General features: G+C 43.6%; 1 protein-coding gene across 1 annotated transcript in view; it reads left to right on the top strand.

Moving 5' to 3' along the window:
- The window catches only part of LOC111961624 (suppressor APC domain-containing protein 2), a 29369-nt gene extending 16224 nt beyond the window's left edge, over positions 1–13145 (top strand). The window contains exons 3-7 of the mRNA XM_070442239.1: positions 4859–4981; positions 8304–8473; positions 9144–9248; positions 9560–9676; positions 9952–13145. Coding sequence (XP_070298340.1) covers positions 4859–4981; positions 8304–8473; positions 9144–9248; positions 9560–9676; positions 9952–10080 — 644 coding nt within the window. The 3' untranslated portion in view covers positions 10081–13145. The remainder of the gene's footprint in view (positions 1–4858; positions 4982–8303; positions 8474–9143; positions 9249–9559; positions 9677–9951) is intronic.
- The last annotated feature ends 454 nt before the right edge of the window (positions 13146–13599 follow it).

Genomic DNA, 13599 nt, shown 5'->3' with positions numbered 1-13599 from the left:
CCAATCAGAGACAACGATAAACAGCTGCCTCTGATTGGGAACCAATTCAAGCCACCATAGACCTACAATATGCCTAGACTTACAAACACCCCTAGACTTACAAACACCCCTAGACATACAAAAACCCTAGACAATACAAAAACATGCATACCCACCCTCGTCACACCCTGACCTAACCAAAATAATACAGAAAACATAGATAACTAAGGTCAGGGCGTGACAGTACCGATTCCATGGCACATGGTCTATGAATTGACATGCAAAACGACGCCGGATTCAAAACGTAGAATTTTTCTATTTAAATTATTATACAAAATTCTTGCAACCAATAGAATGTTATATATATATGGGGGATACAATCTTCCCAGCTCTGCAGATTTTGCTGTGGCAGAGTCATTAGATCATTTATTTTGGTACTGTCCATATGTAGCTTGTTTTTGGTCACAGGTCCAGGAATGGCTGAAGAATTGCAACATTTACCTACAGCTAACGCTGCAGATAGCAATACTGGGTGATTTGAAAACTCATAGTCAATGGATCATTAAAATAATAATTATTTTAGCAAAAATGTTTATCTTTAATTTACAATCTGTAGAAACTATGAGAATAGAAAGGTTCAGTACTTTTGTGAAACATCACAGCACAGTTGAAAAATGTATGTAAAATAGAAATCCAATATTGATGGTGTTAAGAGATAGCTGGGAGGGGTTGAATGGAGCTGAAGGGTAGGACTATTAACAACAAGATAACAAATGTAAAACATACGGGGTCTGTAAATTGTATATAGGTTCAGAACTTTTGTGAAATAGCACAGTTACAAATATATGGCAAATAGAAATCAAACTGGATGGACATCAGAAATAGAGGAAGGTCAGGACGTTAAAAACCAAACAAAATATAACTATTGGTAATAATAGATTTATAGATCTAAGTTAGAAGTGGTATATAGTATGTATAAGCTGGAAGTAGAAGCCTAAGTGTTATTGTTTATTAGTTTACATCCAATTGGGAGGGGTGTAGGTTGGGAAATAATAAAGGAGGTATATTCAAAAACAAAAGCTGAAATCGGAAGTTTACATACACCTTAGCCAAATAACATGTAAACCAGTTTTTCACAATTCCTGACATCTAATCCTTGCAAGAATTCCCCTGTCTTAGTCAGTTAGATCACCACTTTATTTTAAGAATGTTGAAATTTCAATAATAGTTGAAGAATGATTTATTTCAGCTTTATTTCTTCATCACATCCCAGTGGGTCAGAAGTTTACATGCACTCCAATTAGTATTGTGTAGCGTTACCTTTAAATTGTTTAACTTGGGTCAAATATTTCGGGTAGCCTTCCACAAGCTTCCTACATAAGTTGGGTGAATTTTGGCCCATTCCTCCTGACAGAGCTGGTGTAACTGAGTCAGGTTTGTAGCCTCCTTGCTCGCACACGTTTTTTCAGTTCTGCCCACACATTTCTATAGGATTAGGTCAGGCTTTGTGATGGCCACTTCAATACCTTGACTTTGTTGTCCTTAAGGCATTGTTTGCCACAACTTGGAAGTATGCTTGGGGTCATTGTCCATTTGGAAGACCCATTTGTGACCAAGCTTTAACTTCCTGACTGATGTCTTCAGATGTTGCTTCAATATAACCACAATAATTTTCCTACCTCCTGATGATGCTATCTATTTGTGATGTTCACAGTCCCTCCTGCAGCAAAGCCACCCCCACAACATGATGCTGCCCTTCCCCATTTTCCCTCCAAACATAATGATGGTTATTTTGGCCAAACAGTTCTATTTTGTTTCATCAGACCAGAGGACATTTCTCCAAAAAGTACAATCTTTGTCCCCATGTGCAGTTGCAAACCGTAGTCTTGCTTTTTATGGCGGTTTTGTGAGCAGTGCTTCTTCCTTGCTGAGCGGCCTTTCAGGTTATGTCGATATAGGACTCGTTTTACTGTGGATATAGATATTTTTGTACCCGTTTCCCCAGCGCTTCACAAGGTCCTTTGCTGTTGTTCTGGGATTGATCTGCGCTTTTTGCACCAAAAGTACATTCATCTTAGGAGACAGAACGTGTTTCTACCCTGAGCGGCCATGACGCTGCATGGTCCATGGTGTTTTATACTTGCGTACTATTGTTGTACGATGTATGCGGTGACCTCAGGCCCAGTGATGAACCAGACTTGTGGAGGTCTACAATTTATTTTCTCTGAGCTTGGCTGATTTATTTTGATTTCCCATGATGTCAACAAAGAGGCACTGAGTTGAAGGTAGGCCTTGAAATACATCAACAGGTACTCCTCCAATTGACTCAAATTATGTCAATAGCCTAATCAGAAGCTTGAGCCATTAAATAAATTTCGGAATTTTCCAGCTGTTAAAGGCACAGTCAACTTTAGTGTATGTAAACTCTGGCCCACTGGAATTGTGATACAGTGAGTAATCAAGTGGAATAATCTGTCTGTAAACAAATTGTAGGAAAAAATTACTTGTGTCATGCACAAAGTAGATGTCCTAACTGACATGCCATAACTTAAAGTTTGTTAACAAGAAATTTGTGGAGTGGTTGAAAAACGAGTTAATGACTCCAACCTAAGTGTATGTAAACTTCCCGACTTCAACTGTATGTATATGTATGTACAGTAGGGAGAACAAGTATTTGAACACTGCCGATTTGGAGGTTTTCCTACCTACAAAGCATGTAGAGGTCTGTAATTTTTATCATAGGTACACTTCAACTGTGAGAGAACGGAATCTAAAACAAAAATCCAGAAAATCACATATGTATGATTTTTAAGTAATTAATTTGCATTTATTGCTTGACATAAGATATTTGATACATCAGAAAAGCAGAACTTAAATTTTAAGGGGCCGAATACAGAAAACCTTTTTTGCAATTACAGAGATCATACGTTCCTCTAGTTTTCTTGACCACGGTTATGCACACACTGCAGCAGGGGATTTGGCCCATCCTCCATAACAGACCTTCTCCAAATCTTCAGTTTCAGGCGCTGTCGCTGTCGCGGCAATACGGTTTCAGCTCCCTCCAAAGATTTTCTATCTGGGTTCAGGTCTGAGACTGGCATGCGCCACACTCCAGGAGCTTGAGAGCTTCTTACGGAGCCACTCCCTTTAGTTGCCGCCTGTGCGTTGTGTTTTCCGGGTCGTTGTCATGCTGGAAGACCCAGCCCAGAACCCATCTTCAATGCTCTTACTGAGGGAAGGAGTTGTTGGCAAGATCTCGCGATACATGGCCGACCCCATCCTCTCACCCAATACTGGTACAGTCGTCCTGTTCCCTTTGCAGAAAAAGCATCCCAAAGAATGATGTTTCACCACTTCTTCTGCTTCATGGTTGGGACGGTGTGTTCCGGGTTTGTACTCATCCTTCTTCCTCCAACACGGTGAGTGGCGTTTAGACCAAAAGCCTCTATTTTTGTCTCATCAGACCACATGACCTTCTCCCATTCCTCCTCTGGATCATCCAGATGGTCATTGGCAAACTTCAACGCGGCCTGGACATGCACGGCTTTGAGCAGGGGACCTTGCGTGCGCTGCAGGATTTTAATCCATGACGGCGTAGTGTGTTACTAATGTGTTTTCTTTGAGACTGTGGTCCCGCCCTCTCTTCAGGTCATGACCAGTCGCTGCCGTGTAGTTCTGGGCTGATCCCTCACCTTCCTCAATTGATCGATTGATGTGGTCTATTCGAGTTGAGATTTCTGATGGAGCCCGACCGAGTGGCGTAATTGAACGTCGATCTTTGAACTATTTCTAATAATTTGGCCAACCAGTTGTTGCCTTCTCAACTAACTGCTTGCCTATTGTCCATGTTAGCCTCCATCCAGCCTGTGCAGGTCTACAATTTCTATGCCTGATGGTCTTAGCAGCAGCTCTCCTGTCTTTGGCCATTGTGGAGGAGTTGGAGTCTGTTGACCTTGAGCTGTTGGACACGGTGTCCTTTTATACAGGTATACGAGTTCAAACAGGTGCAGTGTAATACAGGTAATGAGTGGAGAAAGGAGGGCTGTCTTAAAGAAAAAACTAACAGGCTGTGAGAGCCGGAATTCTTTACTGTGTTGGTAGTGATGCAATACTTATTTCATGCAATAAATGCAAATTAATTACTTAAAATCATACAATGTGGATTTCCTGGATTTTTTTAGATTCCGTCTCACACGAGTTGAAGGGACCTATGATACAAAACAACCCTACGCATGCTGAAGTAGGAAAACCTGCAAAATCGCAGTGATCAATATACTGTTCTCCCCACTGTATAATATATGTGGAGATGGAATGATGCAGACAATTACATTGATGGAAGCAACAATCTATCCGCAATATTGAAATGCCCCCCCAAAAAGCTCCCATACCCCTCCCCACCCCCGCCCCCCCCCCCCCCCCCCCCCCCCCCCCCCCCCCCCCCCCCCCCCCCCCCCCCCACAAAAGCCAGCAAAGTCACAAACTTGATGTAGTCATTGGTGTGCTATGAATATGAGACTAAATGTTTAACTTTTACTACTTTAATACACATATAAATGGCATTTTTGTCTCAATACTTTTTGTCCCCTAAAATGGGGGGTATATTGTTACAAAAGTGTGTAATGTCTAACATCACCCATATGTGGATGAAAAATACACATAATTAAAGTGGACAGTCTGCACTTAACCTCATAGTCATTGTATCAAAGTGCTGGAGTACAGAGCCCAAAACAACAACATTTTCACTGTCCCTATAGTTTTGCAGCTCACTGTACAATGTACTAACCAGACAGTTGATACCTGTGTTCCAGACAAGATCTGGAAGTCAGTTGGTGACCAACCCCTTCCTGCCCTCTCTCTCGGGTCCAGGTATATGTGGGAGGCTGTGGTTTGCCAGGTCCCAGAAATGAATCAGCCACGGGATCACTGCCTCCAGACGCCCATGGGCGGAGCCGGATGAGCAGAGACGCCACACCCATCACCAATGGAGTGGGTTACGGGAATGGTACGTACACACGCACACACGCACACGCACGCACGCACACACACACACACACACACACACACACACACACAACACACCAGACACCACACACACACAACACACACACACTACACACAACACACACACACACACACCACACACACACACACACACACACACACACACACACACACACACTGTTGCCTATGCACAATTTAAGAGAGCGCTCAAAGCAACCATGTTCTCACCGCTAGTGATGTTCAGTTGATGGTGGTCGATCGTTAGGGGTAATTTTTATCTAGAGGGTGGAGCTGGGAACAGTTCCATGGGATAAAACAGGCCCTTTCTGCTCTGTGCAATTCTACTGCTCTCTGGCACTTGTTTCTGTGGCCAACACCCACCATTCCACCCTTCGCCTTCCTACTTTCCTCCCTTTTTTTCTTCAGTCCAACCCCTCTTCTACTGTTGCCCTCCCAATCTCCTGCCCCCCCCCCATGCCTCCTCTCTCTCTCTCTCTCTCTTCGTCTCTCCTCTCTCTCTCTCTCTCTCTCTCTCTCTCTCCTTCTCTGCTCTCTCTCTCTCTCTCTCTCTCGTCTCTCTCTCTCTCTCTTCTATCTCTCTCTCTCTCTCCTCCTCTCTCTCTCCTCTTCTCTCTCTCTCTCTTCTCTCTCTCTCTCTCTCTCTTCCTCTCCTCTCTCTCTCTCTATTCCTTCTCTATTCCTTCTCCTCTCTCTCTCTCCTCTCTCTCTTCTCCTCTCTCTTTCTCTATCCCCCAGGCCTCTCTTTCTCTGAAGCCCTAGCTCTCGCTTTCTCTCCCTCTCTCTGTCTTTTTCTCTCTCCTTCCACTCTTTCTCTGTGTTGAGTTGTAGAGGGAGCTGCTCCCCCTCCCCCCTTCTCCCCCCTCTGATTGCCTGTCCACATGGTAATGAGCCGGGTCGGACCCAGGGGCCTGGAAGCAGGGGACTCGCTTGGTCCACCCGGCCCAGCCTGGACAGCCGTTTGGGCAGCCTACACCACTGTCTTCATCCCTCTCAGCAGCAGTCTGTACAGCAGCAAGGCGCTGCACTTTTTCCTTTGGGTGAGTGAGAACCATTACAGGAGAGAGGAAGAGAAGGAAGGATATTTAGACTGGAGGAAAGTCTTGTTTGGCCATTGAGGAGTTTCCATGTATATATGTCTACTACCCGCTCCAGATGTGTGTCAAGCTGTGTCAATATTTAACTATGGAGTTATGAGCAGAGTCAGAGAGAGATAACAAGTTGTCAACTAGCTGAATGTTTGACAGTTCTGTTGTGTGTCTGTGGTTAATGAGTTGTTGAAGCTAGTGAACAGTGCCAATAGACAGTGTTAGTGTGGGTTTGTATCAGGTTGTGTCTTGTTGATAACCTGTAAACCCCTAGTTGTCATGTTGTTGCTTTAGCCCTAGCAGTTGTATGTTAGTTTGTACTGTTTGGAGCTGCTGTGTAGACTAGCCGCATGCACATTATATAGAAATAAATCAAGCCTCAGTATTGAAAATAGGAGAAAGATTGTTCAGACAACGCTTCTACCTGTATTGGATTTTGGTGATATTGTTTATATGCATGTGGCAACCCCCGCAATCCGTTTTATCACAGGGGACAATTTTAGGACTCATCATTGTAGTCTGTATAAAAATGTGGGATGGACCTCTGTCTGTAAGAAGAGAGCTGCATACTTGTTAATTTATTTACAAAGCAATCTTCCAGAAACTCCCTTTATATGTAACTTCATTAATTAAGTTTAGAATCATAAGTTACCAAACCCATTCTCAGGAATGGATAACACTAGAGATCCTTTCAGTCTCCACAGATTTTTGTGGAACAATCTGCTGAGTTTTATTTTTTTAACCTTTATTTAAACAGGGAGTCACATTGAGATTAAACATATATTTTACAAGAGAGCCCTGTATACATTCCAATAAAAACATAATAATAAAACATACATATATATGTGAATGAAACAATATAATTCAGCACACAATTAAAATAAACATATTTAATAAAAGCAATCACATTCAACTACATAGAGGTCCCCAATCAATCATTTAACTGCCTGAGTGGCACCAGAACATATAACTGCAGGAAACTCTGGGGCGGCAGGTAGCCTAGTAGTTAGAGCGTTGGGTCAGTACCCAAAAGGTTGCTGGATTGAATCCCCGAACTGACAAGGTAAAAATCTGTCGTTCTGTCCTTGAATAAGGCAGTTAACCCACTCTTCCCTGGTAGGCCGTCATAGTAAATAAGAATTTGTTCAAAACTGACTTGCCTAGTTAAATATAGGTTAAATAAAAAATTCAAAATAAACATGATATTGTACTTTGTGATTTTAGATAAGACAACATCATCAGTGTCATGCCATTGTTGGTGTTGTATGCTTTGTCATTTTAATACTGGTGATGTTAGCCTTGTCAGCCAGCTGGGACATGTACCCCCTCTCCCCTCTCTAACTTTTCTATCATTCCCCTTGCACCTTCCCCCTCTCTCTACAGAGCTGCCCTGCCTGTGGCCCACCACACAAACACACAGCCTGACACTGGGTCACGCTTAATTCCAGCCACAAACCCCCCACCCCTCTCTGTCTTTCTCTGCTCTCTCTCTCTTTCATCTCTCTTTCTCCTCTCCTCTGTCCTCTGTTTGCAGGTCCCATTCAACCCAGCAGGGCCAGACCTGAAAGGGGAAATGTGTTTAGTATGCAGTGATGCCACAAGAGGTTTATCCTGGCTGGTTATAGTCCAGATCAGATAACAACAACAGTATCAGCACACTTTGACAATACTGGTTGGTTTATGTCATTGGAAAATAGGCCTTTGTACAGACATGGTTTTCCCAACAGTGATAGTGTATAGAGAGAGTGGATGACACATCAGGTGGCTGAATGCCAAGAATGGGGCCTGTGCTGTGCTGTGGCACTGGAGGATAAGATGGTCAGCAGAACTCAATGCTGTCTGCCTGCCACTGGGACAGGACGGCCTGTTGGAGTGGCTACTGTTTACCCATTCTTAGGTCTATCCACGGTTGCTATGGCGCCGGGCTGATTGCTCCAATGAATATTGCTCTTCCTTTTGAGGTTGGGGTACAATTCTGGCACAATTGGCCCTGGGCCATTGTCTCAGGACAACATGTAGAGATGTAGCTTTTTGACCATCATAAATGTGACATGCAAGCTTAGCTAATACACAACATTTACCCTGAGATGATTGTAAATTAGGGACCCCTTTTTTGGGACTCAGTATGAGTATAAGCTTGAGGAGCAAGCAGCAAGCATACAGAGTCGCCAAATGACTTCAGGTTAGTGACCCAAATTGATGACCATAGTGAGATAGATGTTGACTCCCTCTTGCTCCAGCTGAAGCAGATGAAGGAGTTGGAACAGGAGAAGGACTCTCTGCTGGCTGGTCTGGACGTGGTGGAGCGGGCTAGAGAGTGGTACCAGACCCAGATCCACAATGTCACAGAGAGACAGAGACACGTGGGCCAGAGCAACCACTGCACGGTAAGGACTGTTCATTAGGCAGCAAACAGAAGAAAACAAACTGAAACAGGGAGTGACTACCTCCTGGACTTGTCCATTTTCATTTTAAAAATGAAAATGTCCCGAGGGCCTCCGAAGTGGCACAGCGGTCTAATGCACTACATCACAGTGCTAGAGGCGTCACTACAGACCCGGGTTCCATCCCAGGTTGTATCACAACCGGCCGTGATCGGGAGTCCCATAGGATGACGCACAATTGGCCCAGCGTTGTCCGGGTTAGGGGAGGGTTTAGCCGGGGGGGGCTTTACTTGGCTCATCGTGCTCTAGCGACTTCTTGTGGCGGGCCGGGCGCCTGCAGGCTGACCTCGGTCGTCAGTTGGACGGTGTTTCCTCTGACACATTGGTGTGGCTGGCTTCCGGGTTAAGCGTGCGGGTGTTATGAATTGTGGTTTAGCGGGTCAAGTTTCAGAGGATTCACGCCTCAACATTTGCCTCCTGAGCCCATTGGGGAGTTGCAGCGATGAGACAAGATCTAAATTGTGGGGGGAAAAGGGAGTAAAAAAAATATGAATATGTCCTAATGAACATGACCCAGGTCATGTACAGTATAATTCAGTACAATAGGTATGGATAATATATAAATGATCTGAAACTGTCTGATCTTACTGTTTCTCTTTCTCTCTCCCACCAGGATTTCTTCACAGAATCCCAGAAACAAAGTCGCATGGATGTTCTGCTTCCCAAGCTGCAGGAAGCCAACCGCTGCCTTAATGACCTCATTTCCTGCTCTGGAATGGTGAATATTGATGATTCACCTTGAAATAAGACATATTACCTGACTGTGTGTAACTCAGCCTCCTCACTGCCCTATGAGGAATGGTTGTCTCATATAATTGTGCAATTTCTAAGTTCAATTTCTAAGTTCTAAGTTCAAGTTCCAGTAAGAGGAAAACTCTTACTGGAATCCTCTCAGTGGCAATTATATGTTGAAAGTTTGTTCTATGTTTTAGACAGAGAGTATAGTCAACCCTAAACACTGGAGTCTTTACTGAAACATGGTAAATAATGGTGAATAATTTATTTATTTCTCTCTCTCCCTCTTAGCAGTCTTTCCCATTCTCTGGCACCCAGCCCACAGCAACCTCCTCCAGCTCCCAGCCTCCTGCCCCTGCCCCACCACAAGCCATTCAGAGACTTAAGGACCAGAACCGCCTTCTCACCCAGGTAAACTGAAGATACTGTTAGATGTCAATTAAATGTACTGTATATACAGTATACTGTATATGTATCCGTCACCACTGTCCCTCTATGATCGTCTAACCTCTACCTGTCTCTTCTCTTCAACCTGCTGCATCGAAGCTCTGTATGTACACTCCTTAAATGCACAATAAAAGCTTGTTTAAACTCTCTTCTCCCTGGTCCATGTCTCCCCTCCTCATTTCCTCCTCCACCACTCCTCCTGTCTCCATCCCTCCATCCCTCTCTACGCCCTGGTGCAGGAGGTGACTGATAAGAGTGAGCGCATCACTCAGCTGGAGCAGGAGAAGTCTGCTCTGATCAAACAACTGTTTGAGGCTCGCGCCCGGAGCACGCATGACAGCAGCACCATGGACTCCACCTTCATCTGAATACAGACACCATAATACAACTGTAGTGGTCTCCAGCTCTATCTGCCCCCCCCCCACTCACAACAAGACAACTGTATCAGACTCAACTCACCACTCCTGGCATGATGAAAGCACCTTGAACTTTGACCCCCCACTTGACCACACCCTCTGGATCTCCCCAACCGACAACTCCACTTAAAATGGCCTGCACACTAATCTGGGCCGACCCCTCCTAGAGGAGAGGGACTCCCGAGTCCACCGTCCTCTGATACCTCACCCACTGGGCAGAAAGCCTGGAACACCATAGTCTAACCATTCCTAACTGGGACCTGCCCAGGATTCTACTCCCCCTCGAAATACTCCAAGGATCTATTGTGATCCACTAGGATCCTACCTTATTGGACCAGACTTTACGTTCACCCTCCCTCCCATCACAGTATAAGCTATGTGATTGGGCATCATGAACTAAATCCCAAACCCCTACATGGAGCTACTGGATCCCTGACAATCACCATGACAACAGCTCCTGTACAAATGCATTAGTTGGAGGGATTCCATTGGACACACACCACAAAAAGTATTTATTTTATGAAACATTTATTCCAGATACTTTGATCTCAGTCACACTTTGGTAGATATTTCTCCCCTTGTATTCCAATATATCCACTTGTGTATCTCAAACCTAATTGAAATGGTTGGTATGATGAGAAGCTGGGCTCTCTTGACCTGGCGGAGCTTACTGGTTTCTAGAGAGCTTTTCCCATCCCTGGGCGCCGAAGACATGGATGTCGATTAAGGCAGCCCCCCGCACCTTTCTGATTCAGAGGGGTTGTGTTAAATGTGGAAGACACATTTCAGTTGAATACATTGTTGGACAACTGACTAGGTATTCCCCTTTCCCTAAGGAGGACAACATGACTGTATAGTATCTCATTTACTGTTTGTCACTCTTTGTACCCTTAAGTGAGCCAAATACACATGATGTGAAGCACTAGTATATATAGTCTATTATAAACTGTGTGGTTTGAACCCTGAATGCTGATTGGCTGACAGCTGTGGTATATCAGACCGTATACCAAAGGTATGACAAAACATTTATTTGTACTGCTAATTACGTTGGTAACCAGTTTATAATAGCAATAAGACACCTCGGGGGTTGGTGGTATATGGCCAATATACCACGGCTAAGGGCTGTGTCCAGGCACTCCGCTTTGCGTCGTGCATAAGAACAGCCCTTAGCCATGGTATATTGGCCATATACCACACCCCCTCGGGCCTTATTGCTTAATTACCCATCATCTTAGGAGTAGAACAGAATAGCAGCTTGTAACTGTCGTTTTGTTTCCCTTAAAGGGAATGTATTGAGAGCACTAGGAAAGTGACACGTCCTACAAGCCAAGGAGACCTAGTAGAGGAGAGGGTAGGAGAGAAGTTTGCACGTAGAAGAGACTTGAAGATGAGAAGGATGGGTATTTATTGAATGTGTTTGAGCCCTGGTCCCTGGTGGCAGAGGGACCACTGGAACGGGACAGGGTTCAGAGAAGAGTAATGTTGGATTGGCTAGTGGGAAAAAACGACTCCTCCTTGGTTGATAGACTTCAAATGTAATGTAATGTGCTGTAATGATTCATGCGAGACTGGCTTTAAGTGCCACTTCCTCTCTGCCTTCCTACAGAGGTGTCTCAGAGCCTTTGTGTCAAAAATGAGTAATGCCATGTTAGTACAGGATGAACAGAATGTGCTTTGTGAGACCTGGTTCGCTGAGAGGTTAAAAACAAGCATAAGTACTGCTGCTCTTTCAATGCTGTGCTCATAATGGTCCCACCAAACCAGAATCTAAACCAGTGGCCTCATAAACCACGTAGTCAACTGGGCCCATTCAATCTTAAATCCTCTTACATTTCTAATTGAGAATATGTTTTTTAGTGGCAGTAATTGCTATTTAGCGCAACTATGTAATGATTTTGCAATGCAACTCTTATTAGGTACTGTTGTGATGTCTGCATATAAATACTCTCTGCTGTGACAGACTGCCTAGCTGTCTCCTGTTTGATTGTATGTCTTTGGTCTTGTGATTATCTTGCTTCACATTGTATGTTAGTGAATGCCACGCTATCCTTTCCTCTTTCTATTTAACTATTTCCACTTAACAGTAAAATAAACTTGCCCATAAGGTGCCAGTAAGGTCCTATAATCATTTATCTTGTAGTGTTTCAGCTTCTGATCACTTTGGCTTCGCTCTTCTATTCCTTTGTATTACAGGGTCAATCCAGATGGCGGTCATCAGTGGTAGAGGGTTTTGAAGATTTGATATATTGCCTCTTGTTGCACAAAGTTTACTTGATTTAGAAAGCGGTCACCTCTATTCAGGGGGATTTTATAGGATGTCGACTGAAAAGCAGTTGGGTGCAGGTGTCTCCAAGTCATGTTTTACATGGCACAGTTGGGAGCTTAGACCTTTCATATTACTCCTCAATTAATATTCCAACCTCTTTTCTAGCACGGCAAACATTTCGAAAATGAAGTAAAATAGAAAGAATACTTACTTTGGTTAAACAAATGTATATATGGACAGCACACTGGGAAAAGATAACACATTTGTATTAATATTTGATTGAGTTGTCAGAAAACATGAATTCAATTTGAAATCAACCAAACCATGTTGTTGATTTGTGGTTGGAACCTGGGTTAAATTTAGAAATCGGAAACATCTATCAAAGAGCCATGTCGATGCAATGTTTACATTATGGGAACAACGTAGTCTCAAACAATGTTTGCCAGTGCGGGGTGTCTATGGAAAATCTAGGATCTTACAACTGCTGGTACACAAATGTCTGGATGAGAAAGTATGTTAGTGAGGAAGAGAACAGGTATTCGATGAGATGTAATAGGGCTCATGTGTTTCTCCTGCGTGGTGGAGAGAATGAGGCCTGGTTGTGTAACGTTTGTCTAGAGAGAGACTGACTGATACATCCTCATCTGATACCCTTTGTTCCCCTTCTATTGTATAACTCCTTGTGTCTGTTGTTGCTTGTTAATAGCACCATTAAATAACCACACACGTATACACTAGCACTGAAAGATGATGACTGATTTTGTTTCCAATTTGTTCATTCTCATCAAATATATAAGTCACTAGTGCCAAGTTGATGGACAGGTTGAGATGAATAACCTTTGATTGTGTGTTATTGTAACAGGAGGGATGGACAGACACACAGTGTAACTAACCAGAAGATCTACCATGCTTAATGATCTGTCTATCAATAAGAACATCATTGAGAATATTAGGCACCACTTCCAGACTGCTAGAAGCTATATAGTCAACTTTCAGATAGAGATCTTTGTATCTTCTCTGTTGAGAGAAAATACATGTGGCTTCTCTGACAGATCAATGACACCCATTGTAGTTGAGTAGGGGGATCTTGCCTCACAGATAACCATCAGATTAGGAAATGCCCTACTACGTTCTCACTGTATGACATAATTCATCCAATATTAATTTTGTACCCTTGGATTTTATTAGGTCAGATCCAGTGGAGG

This window comes from Salvelinus sp. IW2-2015, linkage group LG4q.1:29, assembly GCF_002910315.2.
Source record: "Salvelinus sp. IW2-2015 linkage group LG4q.1:29, ASM291031v2, whole genome shotgun sequence".
NCBI lineage: Eukaryota > Metazoa > Chordata > Actinopteri > Salmoniformes > Salmonidae > Salvelinus > Salvelinus sp. IW2-2015.
Note: the sequence above shows the minus strand (reverse complement) of the source record. Positions and strands in the feature narration are given on the sequence as shown.